We start from the raw sequence: 23315 nt of genomic DNA on the forward strand, positions 1-23315 counted from the left end.
GGTCCTTGTTTCTTTTTTCAGGCTGAAAAAGTCCCTTGGGTCGACACTGTCAATACCTTTTAGAATTTTGAATGCTTGAATTAGGTCGCCACGTAGTCTTCTTTGTTCAAGACTGAACAGATTCAATTCTTTTAGCCTGTCTGCCTATGACATGCCTTTTAAGCCCGGAATAATTCTGGTCGCTCTTCTTTGCACTCTTTCTAGAGCAGCAATATCTTTTTTATAGCGAGGTGACCAGAACTGAACACAATATTCAAGATGAGGTCTTACTAGTGCATTGTACAGTTTTAACATTACTTCCCTTGATTTAAATTCAACACTTTTCACAATGTATCCGAGCATCTTGTTAGCCTTTTTTATAGCTTCCCCACATTGTCTAGATGAAGACATTTCTGAGTCAACAAAAACTCCTAGGTCTTTTTCATAGATTCCTTCTCCAATTTCAATATCTCCCATATGATATTTATAATGTACATTTTTATTTCCTGCGTGCAGTACCTTACACTTTTCTCTATTAAATGTCATTTGCCATGTGTCTGCCCAGTTCTGAATCTTGTCTAGATCATTTTGAATGACCTTTGCTGCTGCAACAGTGTTTGCCACTCCTCCTACTTTTGTGTTGTCTGCAAATTTAACAAGTTTGCTTACTATACCAGAATCTAAATCATTAATGTAGATTAGGAATAGCAGAGGACCTAATACTGATCCCTGTGGTACACCGCTGGTTACCACACTCCATTCTGAGGTTTTTCCTCTAATCAGTACTTTCTGTTTTCTACATGTTAACCACTCCCTAATCCATGTACATGTGTTTCCTTGAATCCCAACTGCGTTCAGTTTGAGAATTAATCTTTTGTGCGGGACTTTGTCAAAAGCTTTCTGGAAATCTAAATAAACCATGTCATATGCTTTGCAATTATCCATTATGGATGTTGCATCCTCAAAAAAATCAAGCAAGTTAGTTAGGCACGATCTCCCTTTCCTAAAACCATGTTGACTGTCTCCCAGTACCCTGTTACCATATAGGTAATTTTCCATTTTGGATCTTATTATAGTTTCCATAAGTTTGCATATAATAGAAGTCAGGCTTACTGGTCTGTAGTTACCTGGTTCAGTTTTGTTTCCCTTTTTGTGGATCGGTATTACGTTTGCAATTTTCCAGTCTGTCGGTACCACCTCTGTGTCAAGAGACTGCTGCATGATCTTGGTTAGCGGTTTGTAAATTACTTCTTTCATTTCTTTGAGTACTACTGGGAGGATCTCTTCCGGCCCAGGGGATTTGTTTATTTTAAGAGCTCCTAGTCCCTTTAACACTTCTGCCTCAGTTATGCTAAAGTTATTTAAAACTGGATAGGAACTGGATGACATGTGGGGCATGTTGTCAGTATCTTCCTTTGTATCCAACGTATCCAATCTCGTTCTCCGCTCACCGAACACACAACAACCGAGTGAGTGAAAACATGCAGCTTTTATGCAGCTGTACCGAGACTCGATTGCTAAGCAATCATTCAACTGGAGTCGCGGTACAACTGCATGTGATTTAATAAAATTGCAATTATCCGTGCTCATATATTATTACTTTTTACTTGAATGTGAAGTGCTGTGCAATCCTCATGCTTAAATACAAATGTACATTTTAAACACTCGTGTTACACAGACCCGTTTATATCCTGTGTACCAATGACTATACACCAACATTAACATATAACACAAAATACACACAGGGGCAGGCACTTTGCCACACTCCTTTGCCATGTTCTTTTGTGTTTTGTTGACTTTTAAATGGCGAGCACTGTTAATTTGTCACTTCACAATAATGTCTTGAAATCATTCACACAAAATTAAATTAACAGTAACTAACTAAATTAAAAAAACTAATGCCAGGGTTGGGCAGGACCCAGTTTTACTATTTACAAAATCCCTATTTTAAAGTAGAAATGATAGTACTTTCTATTTGTATTTTAAATACAATTTACAGAGTCTATATTGTAAATTGGACTAGGAAACAGGTGTGATCAGGATGAACCAATCTGACGGAAATAACTGGTTAATAACGTACTACTCTGATGGGTCAAGTAGTGCAGTAACAGTAATGCTTTGAATATGGATGTAGGTAGCAGCTGTAGGATGCTGTAAATAACACAAAATGATTACAATGTACACTTATAAACCATTTTTGAAAACATAACAATATAATTAATTTTTTCCTGCAGATTCTTTGGAAAAGGGTTAAACAGGCTTGGTGGTCCAGTGGTTAAAGAAAGGGGATTGTTACCAGGGGGTTCCCGCTCAGCTACTGACTTACTGTGTGTGGCCCTAAGCAGGTCACTTAATTTGGAGTTGGAGATCTAAGTAAACAGTACTTAGTGTGGAACAAACACTAGATCTCTTACTCAAGTTTTGTTTTTATTTTTTTCTTTTTTTCTTTTTCTTTTTCTTTCTTCCGCTTCCTTACTCCTCTATACCCCATCACAAAGCTGTTGGCTAAGCCCTTTTAATCGAGGTGCCATTAACTTTAACAAGCAGAGAGTTAACCAATTGACCATTATCCTTAATTCGTTAAGGAAAAGCAGTTGCAGATTTTTTGTGGACATGCATACATGCGGGAACTCGTGACATCTAGTGGTCAACCCATTACACTGCAGGGAACAAGCTCTTCTCATTCTCATACTAACATACTGATTCTGCACCACAGTAATCATATCACTCCGCTTTTAAGAATCAACCACTTATAAGAATCAAATCACCCGAGATGGATGTGATTCTTATAAACGGAGTGCACTGTATATGATTACAACTTAAACTAGTCCAAATACAAATATGCCTCACACACTACAGTGCCATCTCTGACTAAATACCAGTGCTAATATCCTTCTTCAGCAAATGATCTAACCTACAAAGGTCAGTCTGTGTGCTTGAATTTGTGCTATTAACATATTTTCTTAGTAGTGTTTTGTGAACACAATTGGGGAATTCCTGTGTTAATTATAATCTGTGCAATCAACAAAGGTGAAGGACACTTGTTAGCACCTTCACAATGGAGTGATATTAAAAATAGGAGAGATCAACTTTTAAAAAATGAGGTATTAACCTCATTCTGCTGCTCTGGAGTAGTACAAAGATGTCTGTTTTTATTTGGTTACATAGAAGGCGTCAGAGAGAAACAATTAGGCAAGGGAAATCCCATCCACCCCCTTATCAGACTGAATAAATGTAGATCTTCACAGATAAAATGTTTATTAATTGGTTTCGCCTCACATGACAGGCAATATCAGAATTATGTGAGGAGCTTAGATCTGAATTGGAATCTAGTACCAGGCAATCACAAGCAGTATCTGTCAGGGCCAAGGTTTTATCAACAAGTTTAATACCCCTTCTCCACTGGCACATCTGACCCGGGTACGGTACGGGTACAGGTGGTTCTCTACTAGCTATTTGTCAAGTTGAATTCTCTAAATTTAATTGAAGTAGCTGTTGCTGGCATTGAGAGAGGATTGGATATAAGCCAATAAAGAAAAACAGATAGCGAAGCTCTTCCTGCTGCCTTTGGCCCAGCTTAAGTAAACATGTCTTTTGTTATCCATCCAAGTAAGCAATAATGAAAACAGAAAAATAAAAATAGTTGCAAGTTACTTGTTAATAAAATTCATCAATATTATTATTATTATTATTATTATTATTATTATTATTATTATTATTATTATTATTATTATTATCTTATTTCTCCCAAAAGCCATCCATCACCAATATCTCCACTGGCAAAGCAATCAGCGATATCACAATTTGCCCAAATGTAACTGCTGTTTGTACTTCCAGGGTATCGAATGACAGCATCTAACATAGACATTTTGGCATCTGAGATGGCTTAAATATTATGGAATTAAAACCTTTCTGCATATGTATAGGTGCTCATTCACAGAAGGAGATAAAATTGGTATTTGAGATGGCAAATGTATTGATTTTAAAATGTACATTTTTATTTGAATTGTGATGTTATTTTAACATTTTTTTTTTACTATTGAAAATCAAAGTTAGTTCAGCGTGCACAGTAAATTCAAGATGGACTTCCGGGTTAATAATGAGCTGATTTTGTGCATTAAAATAATTTTTTTGAATGACTAAAAAACTTGTTGTAAAATTTTTGTATCAGATATCTTTAAGTTAGGTTAAAACAAATTAATAAAATCAATTTAGATTTTTTTCTGTTTAAACCAAAAAATACCTTTGACCACCTTCTTGGCAATCGCTACTTTGATATTAATTCTGAGTCTGTATACGCATCAAAAGGATTTGACTGGCCCCTAATTACTCTTTGCCCTCTGAGTTCTCTGCCATATTGACGGGCAACTAGTATGAGCGGCATGCTACTTGCCATTGCTGTCTGGCTGTCGCAAGTTTCAGTCAAAATCAGTGATATCACAAACTCAAATTTTAATCTGCGAGATGCCTGCAACTGTGATTTAGTGAAAATCACTTTTGTTTTTACTTTGTACTTTTGTTTAAACTTTGTATAACAGGAAGTGTTTCATGTAGTTGGATTCATGACAAGCAACATAGGGTTATAATGATTATAATAATATTACATTCCCATATTGCAAATACATTATTGAAATAAATAAACAGAGATACCACCGCCCAAGTACCAACAGCATTAAAAGTTCTGCTATACTGATTCTTGATTGTTTTGTTTCTTGACTTTCTCTAAATGCAATTTTTATTTCTCTAGATATCGTTTTAATAGGAGTGCTTGGAAGCAGGACCAAGACACAACCATTCAGACAGAGTACTAATACAACCACCAAGGAAGTGTGGTAAGAATAGTCTTACCGCACATCCTGGACTGGGTTATTTCGCTTATAAAATGGCTACATTTTTTTTTTTTTTTTTTAATAATTACACAAACAAGCTTTTTTAAGGAAAAAAATAAGAAATATATTATGTATCCTTCCACTGAGAAAAAAATAGTCCTTGAAGACTGTTTTTGTTTGATTGTAACATATATTTTGTACTTTTTTATTTGCCATAAACATTACGTTGAACATTGCCATTTATAGTAAAATTTTTTGAGATGAAATGACATTTATGAATTGAAAGCAGACTGATTTCCCACATCTGAGGGAGGATTCATGGAACAGACAAACATTGCACTGCACTGCACTTGCACTCGAGGGATGGGCTTCCCAGTATTTTTTTTTTTTTTGTAAGAAATTATCCTATTTAGGCTTTGCAGTATTCAAGAAAAAACTGTAAAGAAGAGGCTGTTTTCACACCGATGCCGGTAACCGGAATAATTTCCATAGATTGTAAACCAGCATTAGATGATATGTGGACTAAATGACTTCCGTGTCAGTTTGCACAGTGTCACAGTCCTTCCCGTCTGCGACGAGCACAAGAGAATTCTATTCCGAACCTGACCTTGTTTAAAAGCCCAACGGTTGTGTTAGCAGAGAGCAGGAGAGATGTTAATTTTGTTTTAAATATCTTTCTGAAATCGAAAGGTAGTGGTAGAATGTATCTGTTGTGTCGAATTTAAATATTGCATACTCTCTAGTCAGTTTTCTAAGGTGCTATTTAGTTTAATAAGTAGATGCAGCTGCTGTATATACAGTATATACATTCTGAGTGAGACTTGCATGGTGATTTCTCAAATAGCCTTTGAATAGTGTTACTTCTTTGTTCTGTTCTCTGACTAAATAAATATCACAGTATATTTGCCATTTTTCTATAATTCTTAGTGAAAGAGAAAAAAAAAATAGACTGTTGAGTGATTTAAATGCTGTTTCAGTTGTATTTGTCATTTATACCTATAGAAACACTGTTAAGATAATTGTTATCATTAAAGCGTAGTAATATTAATAGATCAGGTAAGTAAATTGGTCTATGACGTCATAGCCGTGCAGTAAGACAATTATTACAACACGGTCATGTGATCTTGTTCAGCCAATCACAGCACTTAATTTATCCAAGCCATTTTACAAATCTATATGTTACACATTATTATCATTATATGAGGTTTGATAGTGCCCCAGGAAGTTTTGTCTTGATCTAATTTATAAAATAAGTAAGGTATAAACCACAACGGGCCGTACGGTTCCCATGATATATACCTCGCCTGGGGTGGTGATAAAAACCCCAGAAGTGGTAAATATTATCGGAACCACATGGCTCAAAGTGGTTTATACCACGTATAACATGGCTACCTGTCATTTGTGGGAAGAAAAATAATTTAAATAATTAAAGCATATTTAATTAAGACAAAACCAGAAACTTTTACTGTGTATACATCCGCAGTGTAATATAGTCCCAAATTTAATTTAATTTAATTAATTGTTTGCTTAAGTTGCACATGTTAGTTTATTATGAATTTCTGCATTGAAAGTGCCATCTCACTAGAAACTGGAGGACTTGGGTACAAGTTGTGATGATGGGCGGAGTTTCAAATGACAGTAAGGAAGTAAGGAGAGCAGTTGCAATCGAGACTGAAGCCGTATCTTGAAGTGAGTTTGTGAACTCGTTATATGCGGGTCACACATATTCTAGTACGTTTTCATACTTTTGAGCTCAGAATATGTTTTTGTTAGTTGTCTGACACCCTCACGTCCAAGTCGTGCCAGATTAAGTTGACGATCAAACCAGACTTTACGCACCAATCCGACCGCGGTATCAGGGGACAGTACCTCAGTTTCAAAAAGCTATGCTGGTAATTCGGGGGGGTCGTGTCTGGCCTTGTCGTTACCCTCTTTTCTAAGGGATTTCCTGACTGACAGGAATACACTGTTGCTGGTTTTAAACTCGCTGTCAGCAGAGATGTTAAAACTTGTACTGTTAAAATGCGGTATGTATTTAATCCAGCTCAGCATAAAATATATGTGTATAAGACTGTAGACTGAATACTGGTCCTCAGTTGAAATTCTTGCACTGGCATAAAATCCCCTTATGTTGTTGAGATTTTTTGGACTTGTTTCCATAAAATTAATGTCCATATTTTTTTCTTTAAGTACATTAACCAGCCCATGCTATAGTTTTGTGTTTTTTTTGTTTGTGTTTTTTTCAGTCTTTGTTTTCTTCTATTTCATTTAACTGTTCCTCATCTACTGTTATATGTCTATTCTTGCTGGTGCACTTATTTTATTTATTTGTTTTTTTCAGATGGACTGCTGTCTTCCCTCAGAAAGTTGTTTTTGTACCACTTATGTGGATTTTCATCCCCAAATATATTAAAGAAAATAGGTGAAATGCCACTCATTTTTGGCAGTGGTTTTAAAACTAATAACAAATAAAATGTCAGTTTGTCACGGAATTTAGAATGTAATGGTGCATAGTGATTTATTCAGTGTGAAGCGGCTCATTAGTATGCAAGCCATGGTATACACTATATATACGCACGGTCATGTGATGCTGTTTAACCAATCAGAGGTGGTTATTTTTCCAAGCCGTGTTATAATAGATGACAATTCATATAATGATAATTATTTTCTATTGGTGCCCCCTCTGGTCCGGTTTTCACCCACTCCCTGCTTTAAAATACAGGTACTACGACTAAAAATATAAACTGCTGTGTAAAATTATAATCACTTTAACTAAATCAGGGATTTTTTTAATGCTGATATCTCAGATGTACATTCTCTGTCTCATAATGTAAGGAAAAAAAATGAACAGCTTTAATCTCACTAAACAAATGATTAGTCACATAAAATCATACACTGCATATAATAATACATTTCACATTACTGTTGCTTGAAATTAACAAAAATACAGCTCTAAATAAAATTAAAAATGTTATATGTAACTCATGTAACAAATATATATTTGAACATGAATGTTAAAATGTGCTCCCGTGTTGAGACATTTTTAGTTAAAGCAAAGGCTTTTTAAAAAAGCTATATTATCCCGATGTGCCTACAGCCAGCTGTACTGGAGATATTACATGTGTCGATTTATTTGAAGGAGATATTAAGGTAAGTCCCATTATCATGGTAAAAAGGATGGTATTAACAGTGTACAGTGTAAGCAAGGAGTAAAGTTTGGAGAAGTGAAGTGCAGCTAATTCCATGCTTGTCAGAAAAAAAAAAAACAAGATTGCAAAGACATTTTTGCATTATCACACTGTGACAGTTTTGTGACAGTTTTGTGACAGGGAAATAGCTGGCCATAGCTACCACTGTATATTAGTCACATTATTCATTCAATATAACATACATTACAATTGTCAGAACATGAGTACTATGAAATATTGCTAATGAACAGTTTAATGGTGGAAATATCAAGATTTATCTATCAGTGTAGTATTTATATAGAAAGGTTGGGTGAATTGATCCATAGAGCCAATACTTTTAAGACTGCATTTGTGTAAATCATCAGTATTTTGTGTAGCCTTGGAAATTGAAGCACATTTAAACTCATCGCTTACTCTCAGCCCTCCATGCCAGTCTTTCATGCTGTTATGCCCATTATGATTGTATGTGAAAATACAAATCTAGGAATTTCTCAAAACTGTGAGATGTGGATTTTATATGTTACAATATGCAATATTAATCTGAAGGACAACCCATTTAGGAAGAAGTATGCACTATGTGTTTTTTTTTTCTTTATTCACCCCTGAAAATGTAAGATAATTGTAGATTGTGGTGGTTACCACATTCTCATAATCTTGTTATACAATTCTAAACAATCAGGTTCATAATTGATATTAATATTAATATTAAATTACAGGCTTAATATTTTTTCACTTTTTTCAATCTATTTGTTGTTTTCACCTAGATGTTTTTAAATGAAAGATTCATCAACTAATTTTCATGATTTAAACTGAATTGGTGTGTTGCTTAGCAACCAGCAATGCCTTAGAAAACAATAATGAAAATGACTAAATTAATGTAGCCGGGGCCAGAAGATTAGTACATCCAGAGGTAGGAAGATTATCTTGGTCAGTCAGGTCTTATTATGTGAGGTACAAGTCTAAATATTGTATTTATGTTTTTTTTTTTTTTTTTTTTTTTTTGCTTTTACAGAACTTCCCAGAAATGTAGATCATTATCCCCCGCTGGGGACAAAATCCCCTGTGAAGGTGATATAGTGGAGGCGGTCGTATGTACACTGGTAAGTACACATATCAGACTTTACAGACTTCTCCATATATCTGGAAAATTCTGTATCCAGTTGCCATGATAAAAATACAAGAGCAAATACTAGTTGGAATAGAATCTGACTGCAAGATGCATCAAAGCAGTGAATAAACTTTTATCAGTGCTTCACCAGTGTACAGTGGGCCTTCACAACCATCTGTCTTAATGTTGCCTTTTTTTGCTCACTTACTTTCAACTGCCACATGGCCTACTGCTTGTGAAACCAATGATGTAGAGGGTGGTGCAGTAATTATTGAATTCACCATGAATCTACCAAACCACAGAGGACAGAGGCAAACTAACCCCAGCTGGTTTTCTCTGCCAAGAAGGCAACTCGGTACAACCATAATTTGACACTTTATGTGGCTGGGCATTTACTAGGACCGCAATACATCATAAAATAATGGCTTCATCAATCATGACACCTTCATGAATCAGCTTGCTGTCTTCAGGTGCCGCAATTGTCTCTTTGGAGATCAATTAAATCAGTTTTAACTGTATAAGGTCACTGTATTTGTATTGCTTTGTCAATTTCTGTCTGTCATTACTGTTATTGAGAAATCACATCATCATTTTTATTATTATTTATTTATTTATTATTTTTTTATTTTGTTTTATTAAGATAACTGTAACTATAGTCCACATTTTTGGACAAACAACCTAAGCACAAAAAAGATCCATAAAATATCAATAGAAAAAGAACAAGTCAAATTACTGTTACATCGCTTGCTGTTGCACTTTAGTGTGATTGTACTGCTTGTAAAGACATGTTATTGTGTAAGGATGAAGAAATAGTAATAAATCAACATTGTTGTTTGGGGGGATGCTCAAGTAACAAACATACTCATTGGATATGTCATCTCTACTTTCAAACATCTTATCAACATGTGAACTAACTATAAACATATTCATTTTCATGCAAGTACTAGGTCAGTTAATTCATCAATTAACAAAAGCCTTGAAAACTGGCTTTAAGGAAATATACAATATTTATATTAGAACTAAAACATCTGAGGTTAACTTCCTCTTTATCATGTTTTTTTCAGTAAACATTAGCAGGGCTGGAAATTGAAGGTATATACTGTAGTGCCCTCTACCACACACACACTTACCTGATGTGATTAATGATGAGGGTTGTGGCTGGAATAAAAAAATCCTCCACCTTATCAAACTGCTTGCCAACTGGCTGGGTATGGATAGTGTGGTGGGACACACTCCCACTGGCTTGGTTTATCACCTAAATAGGAGGGGAAAGCAATGCAATACATAAAAAGCAAGTAGTTCCCAATAGTGTAAAGCTGATAAGTCTTTCCTGCAACCATGTTGTTTCTTGCTAATTTTATACCATTACAAATGTTTCATTCCTCAGAAAATGTGCGTTGCCTTTGCAGCTGAAAATAGGCTCCATACTATATTTAGAATGTATATACAATAATTTCTTGGTGCATCCTAACTATGGAACTCCTCAAATCCCATAATATTGAGACTCAGCAGAGACGTGGAGCTGAGCAGCAGGGATAGTTCTCCTATAATTGGCTGCCTGTCAATGAACACATTGAGCAGAGTAAGCAATTTAAATGACTTGCACTCACCACCATAAACATCCAGTTACAGAGATACAATTCCTTGCCATTATAGAAGATGAGCCCTGTGTTAGCCTGAACTAAATCCTGATGCATTCTCTGACAAAACTTTAACCCACAGAATTGCCTGGAGACATTTATTGTATTCATTTCTAAATAAGCACTTTAGGAAGCCATAGTCCAGTTTGTAGATAAACCATATGTAAGTGGTATTATAATACAACAATACAGCCAGTAGGTTTTGTAGCAACCATTATTATTGACTCCAATTATTATGTGGCATAAATATACAGTAACAGTCATAAGTCTGAGTCCTACAAGAATAGTAACAGCAAATGTAATTGTGTGGTACATGTGTTGTACAAACTTGGCATATCGTTTGAGTGCACTTGATACACACCTCTTCAAATCACTGAGAGTTTTATATCAAAATAAACAACAACAACATTCTCATATTCATAGAATATTCTAGAATTATTACTTTAGTTTTCTGTGATGATTAGCATATTGCAAACACCTAACCATCTTCACAAATTCAATATTAGACAGATGTCCAATAATTAGGAAGGACTTCCCTCTTTTAAAATCTCCAAACAGGAGCAAACAGTGGTATAACCGACAATAGGATAAAAGAAAGAAAAAAAAAAATGATGTAGCTAATGAAAAACACTTGAGACTTGAAAATAATGACTTAGCTTTTGAAAAAGAGAAACCTCTCAAATTCATCATGTGTGTTCCAGTTAGAGATTTAATGGTTATTTTTAACAACCAGTATTTTTAAGTAACCAGTAAGGAACCACGTGACTTAAAGCCGTTTATTCGTGACCTTTCCTGAAACAGACATTTAGACCCCTATAACCTTATGTTGACAATCCATTCCTAGCACAAGTAGTACAGATTATAGTTTTTTTTTTTGTTTTGTTTTTGTTTTAATTTATATAATTAGGATCGATTTCACCTTGAGGTAAGAAGATTACGTTGAATGTAATTCACTGTTTACCGTCAGGACTGACTCATAATTCATCTTCTTCCTCTTTGCATGCTATGTGTATGTATGCCTTAAATATTTGCCAGATGCAGAAGGTGGTGGTGCTCAATGACCCATTTAATGAATAATTATTGCTATTGATTAATGTTGTTTGCCGCAGTGAAAAGATTCCAAGGTGTAAAACGTGCTCCGATGCATTCCATGCACTTTTTGTCATTCCTGCAATGAGTTTTGGTATAACACACTCCTACGGATAACAAGTACTGCTTGTAGCGACCCTGGTAAAGGTTCTTAACACTACATTTCTCTGCATGCTAGACATAGCAACAAACAGCACACATGAGGATTGTACAGCACTTCACATGCAGGCAAAATGTAATATTATCTCATGTGTGAACGCTCGAGAAATGAAAAGGCGGCCCTGGGCTGGTAAAATTTAGACCAGCTTTTTGATGTGGCCTAAAGTAAGCAATGCCGCCTCAGGGCCGGCCGGCCTGTGTGAACCCAACACAGGCCCTGGACCGGCATTATCGCGTCAATGCGGTGACGTAGCTCAAACCACTCCCCTACTAGGTCGAGCGTAGTAGATCAAACAATGTCGGTTTTAAGAGGTAGCACTCAGTACTGTATCTCCAGCCAAGCCCCACCCTTTGTTCTCTGTGTTTTTCACATACCTCTTTATAGACGTGCATACTGATAAATCCTCTCTTGATCGTTTGTTTCATCACCAAACTCCTCAATAATGCGATCCAAGTCATTATTTTGTTACTATAGCATCTCAAAAAGCTCTGCAAATGTCTGTGATATTCTTTGAGCGCTGGATGCTTGACCTTTATGTCTGTTTTATCTCTGTGGTACAAGGAATACGCCCTTTTGAGTGGAGTTCAGAGAAAAACCTGAAAGTTTTTTCCGAGAACTCTCGGAAATACTGAGCAGCAGACAAGAGATAAACCCACCACGGATCTTGGATTCTATGGGACCTACAGTGATCTGCAGCCCGGAAAATAGCAATGGGGAATGCACTGAATACACAGACACTTTTGACGTTGATGATGGGTCAGTCATGAATGGTACATATTTCTTCATAGTACAGATGTCATTAAAACTGTAAAACTTACTCTCTCTCTCTCTTTCTCTCTCTCTCTCTCTCTCTCTCTCTCTCTCTCTCTCTCTATATATATATATATATATATATATATATATATATATATATATATATATACACACACATTTCAGATTGCAGCTAAGATTGTAAATCTCAATATTGATAAATAATGCATACAACGTTGCATATTCAGTCACCATTAATATAATCATCTGTAGTGTGAGTAATGTAATGTGAACCTCCTTGTTTGCTGCATTTACACATGATCCAACACGATCACTTCTTTCCACAGTAACCGACTGCACTGTCAGCACACGCCTTTACCGTATCTTATGCAATAAGTATAGTACCAACAGTGCTGCGAAAAATAAGATGGCCATATTTACGTTTGAAAATTTCCCAGCTCAATCTCTTATGTTGACTTCCAGGACTGCGGTTTTTACGTCACTGTTTACATTCCCGACAAGCACTTTGCTGCTATTTAGGCTACCTTTTCAGCCACACATGTGAACACACTTAGGCCCCCTAAAACCTCAACTATGAACAGAAATTGGAGGCGGGCCAGAGACGGCCCATGGCTGGCTCAGTAAGTATGAATGGGGTCTTTTGTTTTGCAATAAACCGACGCAAGCAAGTGCATTCACCATATCACTCGCAGTGCTGTGTATTTTCTTCTGGTCTGACGTCACCACTGAAGTCAGCCTGTCACAGTCATCCATAAACAGTCCATAGTCAAAAGTCAATTTACACAGTACTATTAGGCAGTTATGTATATCATTTGGTTGATGACTTTGCAGCGCTATGGAGGAACAAAATAGTCCACTGTCCCGAGGCGATTCCTACGTGATTCAATTACTCGACCAGCTGAGCTAAAATTGTGCTCGCTTGTTGCACTTGTTGCAGGGATGCATAATATCATAACGTACTTAGCTGAGGAAATGTGGTTTGTTGTTTTTCCCAAAATCTGATAAGATCTTTGTCACCTTCGTCATTTGAAAACTGCGTATCTATGTATCGCTGGATCTCGTCTTGTACGCAATCCTCGCCTTCATTTTCCCACTCAGTGAATTCTACTTAAATGTTCTGCTTTTTGATTCTGCTATTTAGCTCCATATTCTTTTTCAACTTGTGGGTGGAAGTGATTGCTAGCGTCTCTTTTAAATTACTCAATGCAAGATCACATGAGACATATATTCCAGGTCCCCACAAATAGACTTGCAGTGCTTCAGTCTGTAAAACCAGAGCAGCACCATGTGTACTATAGGGTACTTATCCCCTTCTAGTTCTTCACTTGCCATTTTGAAGAGAGACAAGAATTCAGTAAGCCTTTTGAGCACATTGAATAGTATGCCATTGATTCTATCTAGCGGATCCCTGTCTTGTAAAAATTGCTGGATCTCATTGAACAGTTTACAGACAGATTCACCATTGCTGCTTTGCTATTCCAGCGAGTCTCACACTCCTTTATCACTGCATGTGGTAAACTTGCAATGGTCTAGATTTTTGTAGGTATATTACAAGTCTTTTGCACTTGTCGTTTACACATCTTTCATTTCTTCTGTGCATCGAAAATAGACTATATTGAGCTATATTAAGAACATGAGCAGTGCATGGGATCCAGTGGTGATTCTGAAGGGCTGCTTTAATGTTTGCGCCCTGATCACTCACAAACACTATTTTGGAAAAGAGATCAGTCGGAATACCAAATTCCTGCAGTTCTCTGTTAATTTGTTCTTTAAGGTTTTCGGAAGACTTGCGTAGAATTCAGCTGTAGCTATAACTCGTGCATTTAACTTCCATTCATCATCTACATAGTGGCAGGTAAGTACATTGTATGCCTTTTTGTTACAGTCATCAATCCACATATCCATTGTAATGGCTACACCATTTTCTAAGGCCTTGTTTATGTCCCTAGACAGTTTTTCTTTCTTGTGCTTTGGCTGTTTGCTTAGCTCTATCACAGACAGTCTGTTGTTTGGTAGAACCATAGTTGCAATTACAGATGCATAGCGTGCTCTGATATTAATAAGGTTCTGGGCAACATGCTTGAATCCATCCCCCAACACAATATAAAAAGGTTGAAGTCAGTACAGCACAGATCTACACACTTGTCAACTTAACACTCGCAGGAACCTTTGTTGCATCTGCCTTTAAAAGCGATGTTATAGGCTTCGATTTTGATTGCCCTGCCACTGCTGTTTTTGGTGAACTGGCTAATTTGATTCCTTGATGTCCACAAACATGCTGACACATATTAGAAGTCCTAGTTTTTTTACTATTATACTTGTAAAGGGCATCACACTGCAAGCACATCACAAAGCCTTGTACTCATCATTTTCCACGTTGACTACCTCTGAAAATTTGCTCCACACTTGAGATTTTTGACTCTCTCTGTCTAGTGTTAAGTTCTCCAGGGTGCAAGATTTTACTAATGTTTAAAATTTTATAAGCCATTGTTTTAGTAAGGAATGATTTGATATATATATATATATATATATATATATATATATATATATATATATATATATATATATATATAAGATATTAGATAGATATAGGATATATATATATATATAATAGTACGATCCAATTGGTTAAACTGTGCTGACTACACCGCATGGAAGTTAGCTCATTCCATTTCCTTATTACCGCACAAGAACAGTATCTGTGCTACTACTCCCAGTGGTTTTAGGACCATGGTGAGTGGTTGCTGGCTGCCATTTTGGACCCACAGGAGAGATCAGGGGCCAAAATGGATGCCAGTTTCAAAGCAGTTCGCCACAGGTGCAGCTGGTTAAACTGCGATCACATGGTATAAAAGGTAGAAGAAATGTTTGTTTTGAGAGGATGTGAGATGAGGTGTGAGGAGGTAGGAGAAGGTAGGAGGGATAGTGAAGGATTGTGGAGGATTGTGGATATCTACTGATGATGGACCCTTTCCTGCGTAACCCATACTCCTTTTCTTTTAATTTTCGAAAAAAAGTATTATTAATTTTTTTATGTTATATTATAACCAAAAATATAATATATAATGATATATAATATATATATATATATATATATATATGGATTGGGATTGGATTGGGATAATAACTAAAATGTCCCATTTTTCAACAATCGGTAGGAGTTGTTAGCATTCTAATGCAAACAAATCATTATTGTCACGTAATAACGTGCAAACCATGCCCCATGTGTGTGTGTGTGTGTGTGTGTGTGTGTGTGTGTGTGTGTGTGTGTGTGTATGTATGTATGTATGTATGTGTGTGTATATATATATATATATATATATATATATATATATATATATATATATATATATATATATATACATACACACACACACACACACACACACACACACACACATATGCTAGAACCCCAGACCATATACAGTGGCATGCGAAAGTATTGACCCCCCTTGGCATTTTTCCTATTTTGTTGCCTTACAACCTGGAATTAAAATTGATTTTTATTTGGATTTCATGTAATGGACATACACAAAATAGTCCAAATTGGTGAAGTGAAATGAAAAAAATAACTTGTTTAAAAAAATTCTAAAAAATAAATAACGGAAAAGTGGTGCGTGCATATGTATTCACCCCCTTTGCTATTAAGTCTCTAAATAAGATCTGGTGCAACCAGTTACCTTCAGAAGTCACATAACTAGTTAAATAAAGTCCATCTGTGTGCAATCTACGTGTCACATGATCTGTCACATGATCTCAGTATATATACACCTGTTCTGAAAGGCCCCAGAGTCTGCAACACCACCAAGCAAGCGGCACCATGAAGACCAAGGAGCTCTCCAAACAGGTCAGGGACAAAGTTGTGGAGAAGTACAGATCAGGGTTGGGTTATAAAAAAATATCCGAAACTTTGAACATCCCACGGAGCACCATTAAAGCCATTATTAAAAAATGGAAAGAATATGGCACCACAACAAACCTGGCAAGAGAGGGCCGCCCACCAAAACTCATGGACCAGGCAAGGAGGGCATTAATCAGAAAGGCAACAAAGAGACCAAAGATAACCCTGAAGGAGCTGCAAAGCTCCACAGCAGAGATTGGAGTATCTGTCCATAAGACCACTTAAAGCCGTACACTCCACAGAGCTGGGCTTTATGGAAGAGTGGCCAGAAAAAAGCCATTGCTTAAAGAAAAAAATATGCAAACACATTTGGTGTTCGCCAAAAGGCATGTGGGAGACTCCCCAAACATATGGAAGAAGGTACTCTGGTCAGATGAGACTAAAATTGGGCTTTTTGGCCATCAAGGAAAACGCTATGTCTGGCGCAAACCCAACACCTCTCATCACCCCGAAAACACCATCCCCACAGTGAAGCATGGTGGTGGCAGCATCATGCTGTGGGGATGTTTTTCATCGGCAGGGACTGGGAAACTGGTCAGAATTGAAGGAATGATGGATGGCGCTAAATACAGGGAAATTCTTGAGGGAAACCTGTTTCAGTCTTCCAGAGATTTGAGACTGGGACGGAGGTTCACCTTCCAGCAGGACAATGACCCTAAGCATACTGCTAAAGCAACACTCGAGTGGTTTAAGGGGAAACATTTAAATGTCTTGGAATGGCCTAGTCAAAGCCCAGACCTCATTCCAATTGAGAATCTGTGGTATGACTTAAAGATTGCTGTACACCAGCGGAACCCATCCAACTTGAAGGAGCTGGAGCAGTTTTGCCTTGAAGAACGGGCAAAAATCCCAGTGGCTAGATATGCCAAGCTTATAGATACATACTCCAAGAGACTTGCAGCTGTAATTGCTGCAAAAGGTGGCTCTACAAAGTATTGACTTTTGGGGGGGGGTGGATACTTATGCACGCTCAAGTTTTCTGTTTTTTTGTCTTATTGTTTGTTTCACAATAAAACATATTTTGCATCTTCAAAGTGGTAGGCATGTTGTGTAAATCAAATGATACAAACCCCAAAAAAATCAATTTTAATTCCAGGTTGTAAGGTAACAAAATGGGAAAAATGCCAAGGGGGGTCAATACTTTTGTAAACCACTGTATATACACACAGCGTTGCTAGAACCCCAGATAGGGTTGCCACCTGACCCCATAGTTCCGGAACACTTTGGGATGGGACGTGGTTTTTAAGTTGCCCTTAAACTGAAAGCAATAAACACATGAATTGAGCACTAAGCACTTGCTTAATTTATACTGCTTCTTTATCTGAATCATTGTGCTAATACAGATCTTACAAAATAAAAAAAAAAAAACATCTTGAATAAACATGTGTGTAGGTTTATTAAAGATATTTATTTTTATTTTGTACAAAATGATATTTCAGTTCTCAATATTTAAAATATGCTATTTATATCCTATTAATTAGTAATATATAGCCCTAATTTACAATGACTCTCCCAATTAAATAACAACACTGATCCAGTGTTCACGCTGTCTGGTGTCAGGAATAGTGAACAGCTGCTCAGTATTAATGATTTCAGTGGGAGAAGGTGATATACTATTACAAACTATAAATATACTTTAAAATATATTTTTAAAACTATTGATAAAATAAATACTGATGCAGTTATTTATTTCATTTGTTAAAAGCTATTGTATTTTCATGCTGCCTCAAGATTATTAATCACCAGAATCAATTTAGCAAAGGTTTAGGGCTCAAGTCACATGTTGATTTCCTTCAGTTTAAAGGCAACTTCAAAATCCTGTTCTGTCTCGAAGTGTTCCGGTATTTTGGGGCCAGGTGGCAACCCTAACCCCAGACCATCCTGACAAGAGGGGCTTCAACACAGGTAATATGTTCAAATAGAAAAAAATAAAATAAAAAAGAATTGCGGATTTCTAAACGCAAGCTCAGTGAATTTAACAATTCGAATAAGCGCATGGGTTCGAATATCGTCTTTTTCATATCTGTTAGGTGTTCTCAGAAACTTTTTTCTAACATTGCTGGTAAAATAATTAAAGCATTAAAATATGTCCCTGTGTTTTAAACATTATCCAATATTTTTTATGTTAAGATTAGTGATGAAAACACTAATTTATAATCATTTAATATTCAAGAAACCATTATATTTAAACAACTTGATTAAACCTTTTTTATTAAATACTTTAACGGGTCTCTCATGTGACTGTTTTGATTCAGGCTTGCAAAGTAATGTCACAACAATCAGTCATGTCAACACACTATCTTAATATGGACATAATGAAACTTTAAAGAAATTAGTTTAACTTAATGTGAAATATAGTTGATGCATTTTGTGTTAAAATATGCATTATACAAATTGTTATGAATAAAACTCACTATGTAGTTTCTAACATTTGCACACTAATGCTGCATCAAGATTTAAAAAAAAAATAAATACATAAGTAAATATATTCCTGTGACAAAGAAAGAATGAACCTGAGATTATAAATCTCCCTCGCGACCTGTGAAGGCGCTATGTAAAGAGAACAGTGTACACTGTGCAATTCATTCCAGGGAAAGGTGGAGGTCGGCCATCCCTCGGTATAAAAGGGGATGTGACGATGTGAACTGTTCCTTTGTTATCGTTGCGGACAAACCGTTGAAGGACAGTTAATGTTTTGTGTTTGTTTTGTTTGCTGTGTTAATTGTACTATTTGTCTTTTATAGATGGCTAGTACATCCAGGAGCTGTCACTTAAGCCCAGCACCCAACTTGGATTTCACTGCACTCGTACTCACTGATAAATTGTATTTCACCACTTGCACTTCAGCACTTACTCTAGACTTGTGATTGTGTTTGTGTCTGTGTGTTTAAATGCCGTGTCTTATTTCGGGAATGAACCCTGTGTTTATTTAACTGCGTAATACACATTGTTCTGTATTGCCAGTCCTCCATTATTTTACTGTTGTCAAGTGACGGAGTTACCATTTCATCAGTACTTTGTTGTTTGTCATTGCCTTGAGCTTGGCATCACCTCTACTCCTGCGCACTGCAAACCACTTTTCCACAATTCCAAATATGCACAGGCCTAGTGGCAGACTGCACTACTGGGGGCACATTATGGGAAACTTCACCCAAGTTAAATAACTTGCATTCACAACTATTTAAGGACTATTCAATTGTTCAGTTAAATTTGAACTTGTTTTATCTTCTATTTATTTTCTTGTTCAAATTCAATCCAATTAAAATGATTTGTTGGGTACCCTTCCGCTGAGAAGTTTTTGGAAAATACTCCCAAAAATGTTCATAAACGGTAACACACGTAATTAGAGGGGGAAAAGATAACTTTTTAAACAGATAACAGTTTTTTATAGTTTATCTGAACGGTGTCAGATATCTCAATGGAGCAATATTACTGAACTGTCTGTTTGTTTGTTTGTTTTTGTTGAAAGATGCTGTGTCTGAGCTCCAGTTGAGCAGACAAGCTGTGATTGGCTCATTTGGCAGTTGCAGGTACAGGACTGTTTGCTTTCGTCGATGCAAAGTATGATTGGCTGGTTTTTGTGGTAATAAAATACATTTGGACCAATTGTCTTTGTTTAATATTTACTGTCCAATAGATGTGAACTACATTTAAAAATACAGCATTTCAAAATGAAAATGCCAGTTATTTTGCAAGGATTTTAAATATGATTCTCAGGTGATATGGTGACATTTCAACGAGCATCTATTGAGTAATAATGCCTGATGTAGCTGGAAGCTGATTGGGCAATGATACTGAATTGTTTTATAATGTGTATTAATGCCCACTATAGCTGAAAGCTGATCGGTTGATGATACTGAATCATTTTCTAATATGTGTTACACTTCGCTAGGACTATAAATAAATATACTATGACCGCGCGATACTATGAAACATCTACACAGCACTAATTAGTCTAAGTGCCACACTATACTGAAGGATATGTTTGTTTCTGAAAAAAAAAAAAAAAAAGTATTTCTTAATGTATTGGCAAACCTCACTTCTGAAGTGCAAGTTCAATAAATACAGTGAGCAGGCCATCTAAAGGGAGAACACCAAACTACTGTAAAGTTACAAATGTACTCATAATGCTTACTTTCAACTGACTGTACAATCTTGCATTGTTTTATCCACTATTAGTTACCAAATCAGCTGCAAATTACTTGTTGTATTTCCTTGCATAAATCAATCAAAGACTTGTAGGTGAAATGACAATAAACAATTCAAGTCACAATATGACTCCGTCCTTGAAATATGAACATTAGAAAACATCACATACTGTGAGAAAAGGGGATTGTTAATGGGGGTTATTACTATAATATGCATGTTAAATACAAGCATTTAGTGAACATTAGCCTCCAGTTAATATGACAAAGACAAAAATACACAATTTCTGGTAGTTAACAAACTTTTTAAAAGAAAAAGCACTTAAGCAATTTGAAATATTTGTTCATGACAAAAGTACATGTATTGGTACCTTTTATATTAAAAGTCTGTAACAGTGTAATATATAATTAATTAAAAAATATGTATTGATTGAAAACTATTACACAGTATTTAAGCTGCATTATAAAGTCAATAGCCAGAAAAAGAGATTATTATTTCCAACATCTGTTGAAGAAGAATGTATTGGCAACACAGCATATGATGGTGAAGACAAAGGAGTGGGATTCACTTTTGAGAAAAGCATTCAAAGCAAACTACAACAAAGGAAATGGCTAAATAACAATATAAAAAATATATGGAATATCAAAATCCACATTTAATTGTCATAATAATAATAATAATAATAATAATAATAATAATAATAATAATATATAACTTTGATATAGAAGAGTCAGAATTCACGTTTTAACAACAGTAGGTTTTTATATTTTCTTGGTGGACTCAGACTTATGACCTGTATTGTATACATAATGTATTTTTTAAGTGGCATTACCTGAAGTGTTGGTGTGGTCTTCTCCATATCCCCCCAGCTGAGAAGCCAGACCTGATCATGGGATCTGTCATAGTGGAGTTTCACTGGAACCGGATCAGTACTCACAGACTGTACAGTAAGAAAGAAAGAAAGTCACTTCTTGTACCCTTCATGATCAAATAGTTAGCAGGTCAGCACTAACGCAATGCATCGCCAAGCAGTCTTTCATGAATAAAGCCGGTTATTTTTCTTTTTGTTGATTATCTGACCTTTTGTGCACTACACAGTATGTTCACAGTATGCCAAGCTTGTAAAAGGAGCAACATTGACCTGAGCACGAATTACAAAAAAGATCATGCCTTCAAGCTTTGATGTTCGTTCATTTTCCAGTCCTTTTTTTTTTTTTTAGTAACACGTCAGATTTTTTTTGTATATAAATTATATTTGTAGACTGAAAAAAACAACACATTTAAACCATATACATATTTCATATTGAACTATCTCACGTAGCAGTCATAAACTAATACCAATGAAAATGAATACATTTTTTTACGTACTGTACATATAACTACCTACCTTTTAATTTTGTGTTAATCGTTACATTTACATGAATAAAAATGTTACTATATAAGAATCTTTATTTTCTGAAGTAGTGCTTTTCAGTCTTTACATGAGCAGTTACAACAATTTTGTGCTACTATATAAATGAATCACCTTATATTGTAAAATCTAAATAAACTGAACTATACTGTACAGTAGTGAAGCACATGAACCATAAGGTCAGAGTTATGTTCAATATGAAATAAAACCTGCTTTAGAAGCAAACATATGTTCAACTGATAATAATCCAGCCTTCAGACCCTTTCAGCATTTATTTTGTAACAGGAAGAGGCTGGGCATGACCTTGAGGTTCCCAAGTGATTGTTTAAACAACTTTGCAAAATGATCAATCAGTCTCATTTATTGTATTTGTAACAGTCGTGGGTGACAAAACAACCACTCACTTTTATAAAGCTATTCAAGTAGGGTAATATTGTGTAACATTTTTTAAAGATAGTGTGAGCTGTTTCCTAGCTGTTATAACATATACTCTGTATTACATTTTTCTTTAACTACTTTTAAAGAGTAAATCGAATACTATCACATACTCTGAAATGCAAAAAAGTCAGTGCGCCTATGTAATGAATGATGAATTGAAATGTAACATTCTAATAACAGCTTTTCTGTATGAATTAACACAAAACTGTTTCATTTAATAATTATTACACAAGAATATTTATCCTGGCAAAATTAAACAGCCTTCCCTTTCTACTGTTTACCTAAGAACACTTGAAAACGTTGAATGCTTCAGTACTCTATCCAAATGATATCGCCTGTAAAAAGTGTGCTCATGAGTGTGCTTTTTCTTTTTTTTTAATCATTCTGATATGTTTATAACACCCCTGTGGCTTCAATAGAACTCCCAGAAATATGGTTTAATCTTAGAATGAAAGTAGTATTTCAAGATGTACTGTGTTCAGACTTACACCTTTTACAGGTGCACTCCTACTGGGTGTACCTATAATGACATTTAAACTCATAATTTTGTATTAATTATAACAAACAGTATGCAAGCACCTTTAAATTACATAGCTGTTACTTAGAATAGCTCTGGGTAATGCATGTACTACAATAATGTATCTAACAAATAGCT

At 35.7% G+C, this 23315-nt stretch overlaps 1 protein-coding gene across 2 annotated transcripts in view; it reads right to left on the minus strand.

The window, feature by feature from the left end:
- LOC121295302 (follistatin-related protein 5-like) overlaps positions 1 to 23315 on the minus strand; it is a 211284-nt gene that overhangs the window by 15321 nt on the left and 172648 nt on the right. For both annotated transcript variants that reach the window (XM_041219779.1, XM_041219785.1), the window contains 2 exons: positions 21644 to 21751; positions 10235 to 10359 (listed from right to left, as the gene is read on the minus strand). In XM_041219779.1, the coding sequence (XP_041075713.1) occupies positions 10235 to 10359; positions 21644 to 21751 (233 nt within the window). The remainder of the gene's footprint in view (positions 1 to 10234; positions 10360 to 21643; positions 21752 to 23315) is intronic.

Source organism: Polyodon spathula, chromosome 2 (genome assembly GCF_017654505.1).
Source record: "Polyodon spathula isolate WHYD16114869_AA chromosome 2, ASM1765450v1, whole genome shotgun sequence".
NCBI lineage: Eukaryota > Metazoa > Chordata > Actinopteri > Acipenseriformes > Polyodontidae > Polyodon > Polyodon spathula.